The sequence below is a fragment of the Cicer arietinum genome, chromosome 7 (genome assembly GCF_000331145.2).
Source record: "Cicer arietinum cultivar CDC Frontier isolate Library 1 chromosome 7, Cicar.CDCFrontier_v2.0, whole genome shotgun sequence".
Taxonomy (NCBI): domain Eukaryota; kingdom Viridiplantae; phylum Streptophyta; class Magnoliopsida; order Fabales; family Fabaceae; genus Cicer; species Cicer arietinum.
In genome coordinates this window covers 48707783-48723926 of record NC_021166.2, presented here as the reverse complement: position 1 = coordinate 48723926, position 16144 = coordinate 48707783, and the positions used below count along the sequence as shown (strand labels likewise).

Below are 16144 nucleotides of genomic sequence, written 5' to 3'. Positions count from 1 at the left end.
CTAGTACTTCCTCATTGGATGGATTTTGGCGCTTCTCTTGTGAAAAATAGCTTTTAGGAGTTACGCCAAATCCTTTCCCCTTCACGCGACCAAAATATTCAGGAACATTAAACACTTTACCCAGAATGTCCCTGCAACTAGTTTGTTGCGCTCTTGATTTTCCGAATTTTGTTCGATATTCTCCTAAAATACATGTAGGATTAAAAAGATAAGTTCAATATCATTTTTAAAATAAAATATTAAAAAATATTAAAGTGATAAAATACAATATTAAAAAATATTAAATTGATAATAAACTTACACAAAGTTCTATCGTTATTAACCACTCCGTCCTTATTTACACGAGCTTCCTTCCACAAGATATGACGACCCAACGGTTGATCGAATTGGGTGTCTTGTCGCTATTCGTTAAGATCATAAACAAAATATTATTTAGAAACTATAGTTTATAATACAAATTCCTTCATTATATAAAAGTGATGTTTAATTACTTACAAGTTTTTGCTCTAGACGTGCATATCCCATACGTGATTTTTTGTATGGGTGCGTCGGATTTCTTGCCCTCTCGCGATTTTCCTTACTTATATTCTATATAAAAAAATAACAATCGTGTAAAAATTTAAAATACGCTATGAATATGAATAATAAAACACAAATGCTAATAAATTAATAACTTACCACAAACGCGGGGTCGGAACGTTTTGATACAAATGCACTCTATTCTTCATTTGATATATAATGTTTATATATTCTTGGAGCTTCAACATTCATATTTTCTCACTATCTTTTAGATAGAAATTTTGAGAGGTGAGATCTAAAACCCCAGTGTATTTTCCCGGCAACTCTCAAGACGTAATTCTTTCTCACCTCATCATGAACAAAAGCAGTCTGCAAACGAAATAAAGATATAGTTTAAGTAAAGTATTTCAATGGAAAAAATTATAAATGACAAAAGATTAGATCAAAAAAGTTACAAGTATATAATTCCACAATATATCTTTCGCATCCTTCAACGCCTTATCTCTCCAATCATCAATTGTAATGGGGATATTTTGACGAACAATAGCCCCGATGTAACTTACAAACATGGAGCTGTTGGGACCGATTGACTGACCATTCGCATTCCATCCAACCTAATAAACTCATATAGTAAGTACATGCTTTCAAAAAAGATAAAAAATAAACAGCAAACAGAGTATAGTATACCTCAAATTTTATCCCAATGCTCCTTGCTTTTATGACCTTTTGCATTATGGTTGCACTATGTTTGACTTCATTTTCTTAAGTCTTGGTGTTGACAACTTCTTCATTTTGACAATCCAAAGCCTTGTTAGAATCCATTTATCTACAACAAGTTCAACATGCAGTTCAGTATAACTTCAACAAGTTCAACATGTAGTAGTCTAAGCACGTATCAGTATAAGTCCAACATGCATTTTAGTGATAACAAAAAATTAATAACATCAGTACCTGAATAGTGAGACGAAATATGTAAACGAAATACGTAGGGTTCGTAGGAGAAATGCGCAGTACCTGAAGCGGTTTACTGTTATATATAAAACCCTATTACAACGCTTTCTAGAAGCCTTTTACAGCGCTTGTTGGAAAAGCGCTATAAAAGACCTAACCTTTTAAAGCGCTTGTAGTAAATGCGCTCTTAAAGACCTAAGCCTTTTACAACGCTTTTTCAAATAAGCGCTCTAAAAGGCCTCTTTATTTTATTTTTAAAAGGCTCTTTTACAACGCTTGTAGAATAAGCGCTGTAAAAGACCTTTGTTTTCTTATGTTATATGACTGTGTTTTTTAAAGGCCTTTTACAGCGCTTTTCAAATAACTTGGTATAAAACAAAGCTTTGTGACCTCCTTAGTTTATATTCAGTTTAGTTCATGTAAATTACCTATATTTGGATTTTTTTTTTCAGTTTAGTTCAGTTCATGTAAATGACTAGTTTATATTCAGTTCAGTTCATGTAAATTACTATTTTATATTAAATTACATGAACTTAGTATAAAACACTAAGATCAAGCTAAATATAAGCACTAAATAAGTATAAGCAGAAAATCAAATACATGGCTGCTTATATAAAACAATTAAACATGTTCAAACAAATAAATCACATGAACTCAGTTCAAATTACATGGCTTATATAAAACAATTAAACATGTACTTTAAGATGCCCTTCTTCTTTTCTTGGTGGGATTCACATTTGTTTGTCCATTATTAACAATACGAAACGATGGATTAATCCAAATTCCCTCATCATGATCATCTCTAAGATATAAACCATCATTAGTTGAATCAATTTCATGTGGTTGTGATGTTGCAAATAAAAGATCATTACCAACATCTTCATCATTATTGTTATCATCACTTATTTTATTGGTCGATAGGACAACATACCATTTATCATCAGCAACATTAGTGACATAAAACACTTGTTGAGCTTGCGACGCTAAAATAAAAGACTCGTCTTTGTATCCCACCCTATTAAAATCGACAAGCAAGAACCCCGACTCATCAATCCGAACGCCATTATTATTATCGACCCACTTGCAACCAAATATGGGAACACGAAACATTGTATAGTCTAACTCCCATATGCGTTCGATAACCCCAAAATATGATAGATTTGCATATATTGGGTTTTTGTCTTTTGCACTTGAGACATGCATCGCTTCAGCTACGAGAGTGACTCCACTATTTTGCATAGTGGTCTGATCATCTTGTTCTTTGGTATAAAATGTGTAGCCGTTAATAACATAACCAGTGTAAGAAAAGACATGTAAGCTCGGACCATTTGCTAGCCACCTCAATCTATTTGAAATTGATCCGGGGTCTATATCAAATTTTGACATTATGTGATTTTTTAACCATGTTACAAAACTTCGATTGTGCTCTCGAGTTATCCAATTTTGATTCCTATTCATGTTCAAACGAGATAACTGATCAATGTGTATTGTAACATACGGTTGAACCTCATCATCATTGTGCAGAACATACAATTGTGCCTGCTCCCATTCTGTCCTTGATATAGTCAGTAGTCTCCTTCCAGTTATCCCTTCTCCTGATAGTCTTCCCGAATGACGAGACATGGGAAGCCCTATGGATTCAACATTGGACAGATATTCAGTACAAAATTCAGCAGCCTCTTCAACAATGTATCGTTCAGCAATACAACCTTCTGGTCGACTTCTACTTTTTACGTACCCTTTTAATATTTTCATATATCGTTCTATCGGATACATCCATCTCATATAAGCTGGCCCACAAAGTTGTGTCTCCTTAACCAGATGAACAGTAAGGTGAACCATTATATCAAAAAACGATGGTGGGAAATACATTTCAAGCTCACACAAAGTAACAACAATTTCCCTCTGCAATGTCGGTAATTTCTGAGGGTCGATCACTTTACTACAAATTTCCCTGAAGAAGAAACATAATCTAGTTAAGGCTAGTCGAACTTTTTCAGGTAAAATGGAACGTATACCTATTGGTAGCAAATGCTCCATTATAATATGACAATCATGGGTCTTCAAACCTTTTAACTTGAGGTCTTTCATACAAACCAAATTTTTAATGTTCGAAGAGTATCCTTCTGGAACTTTAACTTCGTGTAGAAATTTACATAATTTTTTTTTCCTTTCTAGATAGAGTATGAGCGGCTGGAGGTAGATATCTGCGATTTCCTTTCTTTACGGGACCCAATTCATTTCTTATTCCCATATCGACCAAGTCCAATCTTGCATTGATGCCATCTTGAGACTTTCTTGGAATATTGAGTAACGTACCAATAACACTATCAAATACATTTTTTTCAATATGCAACACATCGAGGAAATTTCTTATATACAATGATTTCCAATATGGCAATTCAAATAAAATTGAATTTTTCTTTCACCCAGTTTTGACCAACTCTCCCGCAAAAGGTTTGCCAAATTTATTGGTCAAACCTTGTACTTTTTCAAGTATTTGATATCCAGTCAGTGCTAAAGGAGCTTTACCTTCCTCTGATTTTCCATTGAATGCATTTCTCCACCCACGTTAGCCTTGTAGGTTCGAGTGGGAAGTTCGTTATCATCTGGCAACATATCTTTTAAGAGTGTTAATAATTTTGTGAAGCTTTTATCAGACCATCCATTACTCGCTTTTAAGTGGTACAACTTTAATATCGTCGACAGTCTTGTGAATTTAGTACAACCATTATATAATGGTTTCTCTGCATCACTCAACAAACTCTCAAACATTTTAGGACAATCCCGAAGATCTTCTTCAACTGGTTTTGCAATCTCCTCAACTCGGTCCAGCTCATATGTATCTATATCGAAGTCAGTTGAAGCATATGTCGAACCATTCTCAAAATTAATGTTTCCTTTTTTTTTTCTCACCATGTCTTATCCAACATGTATAGCTTTGATCAATTCCATTCCATACTAAATGTCCTTCCAATTCATCTTCTCTAACGCGTTTTCCAAAACAACATTTTAAACAAGGACAAACGACTCTATTTGGATCTTTTGCATTCTTCACTGCAAACTCAACAAACTCCTTCACTCCATTTTCATACTCTTTTGACAATCGATTGGCAATCATCCATTTCCGGTCCATATTATATGACCTATATAGTTACAAAAATAATAAGCTACATATAACATTATACCAATATATAGTACACATATCTAATATTGAAAAATGGAAACCAAGGTCCATTATTATGTAACAATTTCAAAACAAAAAAGATTTCAAAACAGAACACATCAACATATTTCAAAAAGAAAAGATTTATTATGTAACAATTTATTAGTTTTCGTGACAACTACAAATTAATAAATACAGTACCTGAGATAACATATCCAATTTTTTTTAAAGGAGGAGCAGTAGATGGCCGCATAGTACGTAGAGGAGATGAGAGTTCCTAGAGTAGAGGTGATGAGGGTTCGTAAATTTATTTTTATTTATTTAAAGTAAATGATTTTTATTTAAAGTGAATGATTTTACAGCGCTTGTAGAATAAGCACTCTAATAGGTCCTTCAATTATGTGACCTTTACAACACTTGTAACAAAAGCGCTCTAATAGGTGCGCTTGTACAAAAAGTGCTGTAATAAATCATTTAATTATTTGAAAGTGCAAGTCTTTTACAGCGCTTGTCAAAAAAGCGTTGTAAAACATTATGTGAGGCCGCTTCATTTTACAGCGCTTGTGTAAAAGGGCTGTAAAAGCCTTGTAAATATTATGTGCAAACGCTACATGACCCTACAACAGCGCTTTTGCCACAACGCTTGTCAAAAAAGCGTTGTTATATGCTCCGTTATTTTTAAAATATACTTACAACAACGCTTGTATTTAGTAAGCGCTGTAAAATGCGCGCTATAAAATGTCATTTTTGGCGTAGTGAATTGTGCAAATAGAAATATGGTTGAACAATATATATTACTTTTATATGAATATATGAGTTTATGATTTCTTAATTGAATTATATAATAAATTTTTCAGATAAGCAAATGGTATAAGTTATGTTAGTTTTTAGGGTTTCAACTCTAGAGTCTAGATCTCCTATTAGATTTTTTTTTTATATCCATGGGCTTTCAGACATGCGTGTGAATTTATGGATATTTTTGAATTTTTTTAATATCTTCAATTGTTTTGACTTTTAGCATTCTATTTTTTTTTCTTATAGATTTAACTTAACCTTCAATAAACTTTAATGTTTTGGGAAGGAATATTAAAATTAACATTGAATAAACTCATATTAAAACTTTTTATTTTTTATTTATCTCCAAAAGCTCATATTAGAACTTTCAGACATGCAGGTGAATTTATGAGTATTAATACTTTAACTATTAGAACTTTCAGAAATGCGTGTAAAATATTTTTGAACTTTTTAATGTTGTCAATTATTATGATTTAATTTTACATTTAATAAACTTTAACTTTTTGTATAAATTTATTGATATTTTTTATGTTTGTTAGTCTAACTTACATTTAATAAACTTATTGATTTAATTTTATGAATTAATTTAACATTCAATGAACTTTAATATTTTGGGAAGAAAGATTAAAATTAACATAACCTCATTTATCAATAAATAAATTCATAGCATTAAGAGTAATCAATTTTTCAAATTATGTATAGAATTGTTGTTATATATGTCTTTATTTGTTGAAATGTAATATTAATATTTTTATTTTGAGTAATTTTATAAAACTTTAATTGTGGATAACTTACTCAATAATTGTTGAAATTTCAATGTTTAGTGTTAAAGAATATTATATCATTGATCTACTTTTTCATTAATAAAATAGCTACAAAAATTAAGTTCACATTATTTATAATTTTACTATTTGATTGATTGATGGTGTTAAATAGATTTAGATCTTATCATATTAAATTTGTAGAAAATATATAAACAACTTTCCTTATAATTTGAAGACATGAGGTAGAATAATACGTTAATAGCAAAAATATGGTGAAAATGTGAAGGAATGAAAGAAGATTGCAAATGACTACTTGAATTTTTCATTACATATTAATCAAGTATGTACCTTGAAATGTGTTACACCATAAACTCCAAAATAATATAAATAATAAATTATATCATATTCCTATAAATTTTGCAGCGGATAATTAAAAATATGTTACCAAGAAAATAAAAACTTTTATTTTTAACTTAGGATATCACGTTTCTCAAAAATCAAAAGGAACACTTTAAACTTATTTTCTCTATTAAAATAGTGTAATCTCAATAAGCTTGATTTAAGTATTATTACTTGATTTAATTTAAAAACTTACTAGGACTTCTAAGATTTTCCTACAAAAATTCGTTTTAAATTAAATAAGTAAAATACAATTTTAAACCCTTATTCCCTATATCACCTATCAGCGCATGGTTCCTCCCAAACTGGAACTTCAAGATTCATTAACCTGTAACAAATGTGATTTCGCAAACGCATGGCCAAGCCAGTCAAGCACAAACAACGAAGGAGGTGAGTTTCGAAATCATGATAACAGTATAATACAAGTAAGAAGAACACGCAAACAATCATAATAGAACCATATCATTACACAAACATTCCATCAAGAAAATATCACATTAAAAATAAAAATAATACGTTAATAGAAGACATGAGATAGAATAATAAGTTAATAGTAAAAATATGGTGAAAATGTGAAAGAATGAAAGAATATTGTAAATGACTACTTGAATTTTTCATTACATATTAATCAAGTATGTACCTTAAAATGTACATAAATTCTCCTTGAAATGCACATATTTTTCTTATGTTTTTTGTTGCCCGTATTAAATTTCTTTGTTAACTTTTACTAAATTATTCGTGAGCCAAATTTCCTTTTAACAGAATTGCTTATAAAACACCTTAACATATGGGTGTTTAATTTATATAATACGCACCGATGCCATACGATTATAAGATACAATATTTTAAGAAAATTAAAGTGTGAGTACGTCATGAAAAACATGATTTTTATATATAATTTAATTGAGATAATTAAATAATTCAAATTACGATACAAAATTTCAATAAGAAATTGAAAAATAAAATTATATTTGATTGCAACAATAAATTAATTCAAATACACAAATAATATGATGTTAATATATAAAAAAATCACCAATTTTTCTCGCAATAAAATAATAAATAAATAAAGTATCCACAAATTTGATGTCCATATCAATACCGATAAAGTATCTTGTATGGATATTTTATTATTTTAGAAGTATTTATGCTTTTAATATAGCGTCTACTTACAATTTTACAAAAATCCCCTTTAGTTTTGGTAATGTTCCTAAAAGATACAAATCCACTTTGTTTGGTTGTCTATAAAAACTATAACTTAGAAAAATAATTAGAAAAATATAAAAGTTAAAAATTAGAAAAATATTTAAAAATATTTAAGACTTTAATGATCATAGACATTGTGTCTTAGACATAAATATTAATTATTGTCTTCATTTTTGTGACTAAGATATTGACGTAAATAGTATTGGTTTAATAAAAATACCAAAAATTTAATATGTATCTCTTATTAAATTAATATTAATTGGGTCAACAACTTATTCATAAAGATAATTAGGGTTATACGAGCTATTATTTTTTAATAGTATTATCGATTGTCGTTAGAATTTTTGATGATTTTTAAGTATTGATCAACATTGGACCACTAATAAAGGTGGTCTAACGAAGAACTTCCGAGTAATAATAATTAAAATCGAATTCAACAATGATACTTTTTAGCTCTTTTTCTTCAATTATTTAGATATCTCATCCATAATTTTACTTAAAATTTTATAACAACTTTTTTTTAGTCGAATAAAACAGTACAAAAGCATAATGTAAATGTCAAGACATCCCAATTATGTTGGTATCTTAAGACAATTACATATCATTTGCAACACCATAAAAGTATATGTTCAATGAGAAAAATGAAATGATACAAAATAATTGGAGATTAAGCCAAAATCTAACGTAAATATTCAAGGGCAAAAATAACATCGACCTTATTAAAAACCTTACAAGAAAATCCAAAGGAAAAAAAATTCGGTAAAGGGAAAAAAGAGTACACATCAAATTAAATTCTTAGCCCTTCAAAAATATTAGCCAAAGTGATAAACAAGAAGCCCTAACCTATTACGATTATCAGACTCAAAAAGGCAAGAAGGAAAAATATCCCACCAAATAAAGTCATCTTATTTCTTAACATCTAAGGAACAATGTCATGATTTTTAAAAGCAAGAGTTATCAATTTAGAGTTAGTTTCTAACCAAATAGATAGCCAAACCTTTTTAAAAACTATCTCAATTGCATGCATAGCCCCAATGAGTTTCACATGAAAAACAATGGAGATGTTTAAGTTTTGAGAAAAACAACCCACCACAACAACATTACTATCTCTAAATATGCCCCCACAAACAAATGGTCCAAGACAACCTATTGATATGCTGTCGATAATGCATTTGATCCAACATATGATAGGAGGGTGCCAAATAACCTCTTTAATTTAAGGAACATTAGCAACATGAATAACTATAGCAAAAGCTTTTAGGATAAAAAATTCATGCATGGAAGAAAAGTAGGTACTAGTTGAGTGGTTTTCGGTTAGAGAAGTATTGGAACAGATAATATGAGAGACTAACTTCCAACAAATCAACTTCTTGTCAAACCTCTTTGTATTTCTGCAAAATCAAACCACATCAATTAAGTTGACAATAGCAACAATAATAACAGTCTTACATTGAGGGGACCTAAATCATCTACAAACCAAATAGTAAAGAAGACATTTTATAATCACTACATGAGAAAGTCATGATAAATAAAAGATCTTAATTGCAATTTTGATCCCCTAATTTTTATCAATTCGCAAAATTGATGCCCTTATTTTAAAATCCAATATTTGTTGTCTTTCCCTCATATTTTTTAATTAAAAAATGGCAAGTCAATAGATTTTAAAAGACATGACATACAATTTCATGATGTAGAACCATCTAGATGCATAAATTATTTATATGTTATTAGTTAAATTACATTTTTTTTATGAAGTTGAAACCAAATTTTTCTAGAGGATTTAATTGTAGTTTATATGTATTAATCATTCCATTTATTCATTGATGCCCTTATTTTAAAATCCAATATTTGTTGTCTTTCCCTCATATTTTTTAATTAAAAAATGGCAAGTCAATAGATTTTAAAAGACATGACATACAATTTCATGATGTAGAACCATCTAGATGCATAAATTATTTATATGTTATTAGTTAAATTACAAAAAAAAAATTATGAAGTTGAAACCAAATTTTTCTAGAGGATTTAATTGTAGTTTATATGTATTAATCTTTCCATTTATTCGTATCATGTGGACCCTAATGGATTTTTGAAGGAGAAAGTAAACTTGAGCATTTTTACACTCATAACTTTGTTAAGATGACCAATTAAGGAATACTAAAAATGAAAGGAGGTTAGTCTATACCACATTTTGGTTGGATATTGCTTGATAGCTAGTTGTGGGACCGACCACCTAAATAACTTGTTGATAGTAAGAAGGATCATAGTGACAAGTGTTGGATAACCATATTGGATAGTTGAAGCTTGTACTGAAGTTTAATAGATGTTGTTTACGAAGAGACACAAGGTCTAGGGATGCCACGGGACGTTGTGGAGAAATTATTAGTGAATCTATATGTAGAAGAAAGTTTCATATCATCAAGAGAACACGACTGTTGGAGAGTTATGGTGAAGTTGAGATCCTTATTCGAGTATGTTTTTTTTTACATTTTTAGAAAGCTAACAAATTGGAGTATAGTGAAGTAAATTTAGGAGCATTATACATCAAGGATTTGAGAAGTCATACGATGCCAGAAATGAGTTTAAGAGGGTATAACCTACCCCGTGAAGCTAATGATAGTGTCGTAAGAAAACAAAACAAAAAAGAAAAGAAAGAAAGTGCTTAGGAGAAAGAAAAAAAAAAGAAGAAATTCAAGAAAACCTCTAAAGGAGTTAGCGTTTCATCTCCTCAAGTAAGAATTCTTTAACTATGATCATATTAACTTTATCTAACTACTATTATTATTAGTAAAACAAAACCCTTTATTGATATTCTTGAAAGAAAATTAATTTTTACGGTAAAGTTGTTATTGTTGTTATTGGTCAAAAAAACTAATTTTAGTAAATGTTTAAGATGATGAATAATTTTAAAAATGAAGTTGTTGTTGTTACAAAGTTAAGGTTGTGATTTTTATGAGACATTTGTGTGGATGCTGATTTATGAAATAATAATAATAATAATAATAATAATAATAATAATAATAATAATAATAATAATAATAATAATAATAATAATAATTTGGTTGTTATAAGGGAGTTTGTCTAAATCTTAAATTAAACACAAACTTTATTTGAATAGGAGTTAGTAGTTGAAATACCATTAAATACTAAAATAATTATTACTTATTTGAAGGTGTGAAACAAGTGAGACAAGAGTTTGTGAAGCGTAATTATAAACAACTTTGGTAACGGTAAGGGTATCACTCCATTTGCTTTAGCGACTTTATTTATGGTAGACTTTAGTCCATACCATTTATTACTTTTCTATTTTGGCATGACATCTTTGAATCATAAAACTTGATAACTTTTAATTAATTAATGATTGATAGTTTAAATTTATGCGTGATTTAGTATTTTGTTTGTACAAGAATTAAAACATTTAAAAAAAAATAGAATGCATTTTAAACTTAGTATTTCTGAATGATGTCTCAAAAAATGAGATGTTACAATCCTAATATATACATGCTCATGAGTGTATCAATTTATGCACTAGAACATGATTGCAGCAAAGCATAACTTGTGATTAGATTAATATCCAACATGATCAAAATAGAGGCTACCCTCAATGGTTTTTTTTTTTTTATTTGAAAAAGAAGATTTATATAAGATATAATTTGTATGTAGAAGTATCTTCTTTTTGTGTGAAATCTTGTATTCTAAATTATTATTCATCACACGATATATAAATGTAAATTGAATTATAAAAAACATATCAAATTCTTAAAATTAGGAATAAATCCTAAACATATTCTAAACAAAAATATAAATTAATATTATAATGATATCTTATTCTAGATCTTAAATATATTTAAATTTAAATCACAATGTAAATGTAAATAAAATCATCTAAAGGTTTTTAGACTTATTATTCTTAACACCAGCCTCCTCTTCAACACGTTTTCGACATCTTTGCAGCTGTTTATGAAGGTGCTGAAAAACTCTAGAAATAAGGGTTTCAATTGTATTTCACTATTTTTGAAAGATACTTAAATTTCTTCATAAGAAATGTTCTTTATAAAAAGGTTGAACTTACTATTTTAAATTAAGTTTACTAAGAATAAGGTTGATTCATAAAGAACTAAGATAATGGAAACAAAGAGATTTTGTTTGACGTCTTAATCCACTTTTTTAAATAGTAGCATCCTAGTATTATTTACTCTAATTCTTCGCTTAGAATATTCTTCTCTAGCCTCTCCAAACTGCCATCATTTGAACCCTTCATCAACTTTATGGAAGCTTGTCGTTGATGTTTATGAGTGTTGTTGTACCTTGTAACACCCCAGTCATTAAGGGATTATAGCCCGATACCCTGGAGATAAGTACCGCCTCCATTATTTTTAATTGTGAAAATAGAAATATGGTTGAACAATATATATTACTTTTACATGAATAAATGAGTTTATGATTTCTTAATTGAAATATATAATAATTTTTTCAGATAAGCAAATACTAGAAGTTATGTTAGTTTTTAGGGTTTCAACTGTAGAGTCTAGATCTCCTACTAGAAATTTTTTTATATCCATGGACTTTTAGACATGCGTGTGAATTTATGGATATTTTTGAATTTTTTTAATATCATCAATTGTTTTAACTTTTAGCATTCCATTTTTTTTTATTGATTTAACTTAACCTTCAATAAACTTTAACGTTTTGTATAAATTTGTTGATATTTTTTATGTATGTTAGTGTAACTTAGTTGATACTTTATGGACGTCTATTAGATAATGAATTACAACGATTATATTTATATTAAGAAGATATAATATGTTTTGACTATAAATAACACATTTTATCTATTAATAATGATAATGAACATGTAATTATTATTTTGTGAATGAATATTAATATTAGCATTGAATAAGCACATATTAGTACTTTTTTTATTTTTATGTATTTTTTATCTCCATAAGCTCCTATTAGTACTTTCAGACATGCATGTCAATTTATGGGTATTTTTGAAATTTTTTATTTTGTCAATTATTATGACTTAATTTAACATTCAATAAACTTTAACCTTTTGTATAAATTTATTGATATTTTTTATGTATGTTAATGTAACTTACATTCAATAAACTTATTGATTTAATTTAACAATAAATTAATTAATAGCATTAAAGTAATCAATTTTTCAAATTATGTATAGAATTATTGTTATATATGTCTTTATTTATTGAACTGTAGTATTAATTTTTTTATTTTTTATTAATTGTACAAAAACATAAATTGCTGATAAAGTATTGAATAATTGTTAAAATGTCAATGGTTACTATTAAAGAATATAATATCATTGATCAAATTTTTCATTAATAAAATAGCTACAAAAATTAAGTTCACATTATTTATAACTTTACTATTTGATTGATTGATGATGTGAAATAGATTTAGATCTTATCATATCAAATTTGTAGGATATATATAAACAAGTATGTACCTTGAAATATGATGAAAGTGTGAATGAATGAAAGAAGATTGCAAATGACTCCTTGAATTTTTCATTACATATTAATCAAGTATGTATCTTGAAATGTGCATAAATTCTCCATTGTTTCTCTCTAGTGTTAATAAAATTACTCAAAATATAACACAACATGCGCATGCCTAATCTATGTGGATAATTTTTTGTTAGAAAAGTTCCTTAATTGTAAATAAAATTATCTAAAGATATTTAGACATATTACTCTCAACACATGCTTCCTCTTCAATATGTTTTCGACATCTTGACAGTTGTTTACGAAGGTGCTGAAAAACTCAAGAAATGGGGGTTTGAATTATATTTCACCATTTTTGAATGATGCTTCGATTGTTTCACAAGAAATGTTCTATATCAAAATGTTGAACTTACTCTTTTAAATTAGGTTTAGTAAGAATAAGGTTGATTCATAAAGAACTAAGATAAGGGAAATAGAGATATTTTATCTTAGTACATTCGATGACTTAATCTACTATTTTAAATAGTAGCATACACGTATTATTTACTTTGCCTTTTCAGGCTTAGAGTATTCTTCTATAGCCTCTCCAGGCTACCATCATTTGAACCCTTCGTCAACTTTATGGAAGCTTGTCGTTGAGGTTCATGAGTGTATTGTACCTCTTCGAGTATTTCTTAGGGGTGACAAAGTTGTTGCCGATATTGGGTTGATTTACAATAGGTCTAATTTGTGTCTGAATTGACACAAGTGACTTATATTTCTTTTTGCTTCTAACGCTTTGTGAGTTGCTCTATTAGTAAATATAATTACTTGTTTATTAGATAATAATATTCAGTGTGTTAAAAACACTTAGATTAGATAATAATATTCATTGTGTTAAAAACACTTAGATTGTTATCTTTAACTTACTTCTAATTTAATATGAATATCCACACTTAGCAAAATTAGGAAGATAATTGTTCCTTATTTCTTTTTCTTTTTTTTTTTATCATCAAAATATTAATTAGAAGATTGCAGTTAAAACCACTTTTACACTAACATTTTAGATTATAAAAATCATATACGTGAAAAATACTTGTCACCAAATATTTAATTAAAATTGATGTTATTTTAGATATAAAGGGAAAGTTGCACCAAGTTTTGTTAAACTAACTTTTATAGAGTCAAATTCATTACTCCCCTTAAAATCGATATTGTTAATGATATGTCAATTTAATTAGTTTTGACATTGTTAATTTTTAAAAATTGATGGTATTACCTAAATATTCAACTCTAACACCACTTTTGGAATTGTTATATACTATAAGGTATTTGTGCTAAAAAGATTATTCACTGAACTCAAAAAAAATGTCGGATTCTATCAATTAATTTTTATTTGATGTCTTGATCGTCATAAGGGAATTAAAAAATGTATAATATTATTATTTGTTATTTGAATTAAAAAGTTTATTCATGAAACTCTTATAGCAAAACTTTTGTTGTTGGATTTCATCAATTAATTAATACCATTTCTTAATGTAATTGTAAGGATAAAAATTTGAAAATATACCACTACAATAACAAAATTTTGTTGAAAATTTCAACTACATTATATTAATTTAAAATAGGTATATTATTATTATATTTTGTAAAATGGTATGTATTCTGAGAAGTTTATTCTCAGAACTCTTTTAATAAAATATTTATTGTTGGATTTCATCAATTAATTAATACCATTAAGAAATCTAATTGTATGTCTGGAATGAAAATATACCATTAACTGAAATCTGTTAAAAATCTCATTCGAAATTACTTTTAATTAAAATGAATATTTATTTTAATATTTTTCTTTTTTAAATGAATAATGACGTGGAGTCAAAACTTTTTAGACCAAAATGTCTCTATTTCCTAAGAATGCGTATTCTCAATTGTATGCATTTCAAGCAACACAATACCTCACAAAGATTCTTATAAAAAGGTACTCAAGAATATGACACTGGTATCATATTTTCACATCAAACCTCTCCTAATAACAATGATGAACACAAATTCTTTTCTTATCCTTTTATTATTTTCCCTTTGTTTCATTGTTTTTCATTCCCATGCACAAAACAATGGTTTTAGTGTTGACCTTATCCACCGCGACTCTTTAAAATCACCCTTCTACCAACCTGCAACCAAATACCAACTTGTGGTCAATGCTGTACGTCAGTCCATTAGTTGTATTAATCATTTCTACAAAGATTCACTCACTGATACTCCTAAATCGTCTGTAATTCCCGACGGAGGTTCATATCTCATGACTTATTCAGTTGGTACCCCACCATTTAAGTTATTTGGTATTGCTGATACTGGTAGTGACATTATTTGGCTTCAATGTAAGCCTTGTGAAGAATGTTTCAACCAAACGACTCCTAAGTTTGAGCCTTCAAAATCATCAAGTTACAAAAACATTCCTTGCAATTCTAACACATGTCAATCTTTGAGAGACACTTCTTGTACTGAACAAGATTCTTGTCAATATAATATTCAGTATGGTGATCGATCACATTCACAAGGAGATCTTAGTCTCGAGACTCTTACATTGGATTCCACCACTGGTCATTCTGTTTCATTTCCTAAAACTGTGATAGGATGTGGGACTCAAAATACAGTGTCATTTGATGGTAGAAGCTCTGGTATAGTTGGCCTTGGAGGTGGATCTGTGTCTCTTACAACACAATTGGGATCTAAAATTGGTGGAAAGTTCTCCTACTGTTTGGTACCATTATTGGGTGACTCAAGTGCGACAAGCAAACTCAATTTTGGAGATGCAGCCGTGGTTTCAGGTAATGGATCTGTGTCAACTCCTTTAGTGAGTAAAGATCCAAAAACTTTCTACTATTTGACCTTGGAAGCGT

At 28.6% G+C, this 16144-nt stretch overlaps 1 protein-coding gene across 1 annotated transcript in view; it reads left to right on the top strand.

The window, feature by feature from the left end:
* Positions 1-15282: 15282 nt before the first annotated feature.
* The window catches only part of LOC101511548 (aspartic proteinase CDR1-like), a 12862-nt gene continuing 12000 nt past the window's right edge, over positions 15283-16144 (top strand). Inside the window, exons 1-2 of the mRNA XM_073363634.1 lie at positions 15283-15760; positions 15806-16142. Of these exons, the coding sequence (XP_073219735.1) occupies positions 15283-15760; positions 15806-16142 (815 nt within the window). The remainder of the gene's footprint in view (positions 15761-15805; positions 16143-16144) is intronic.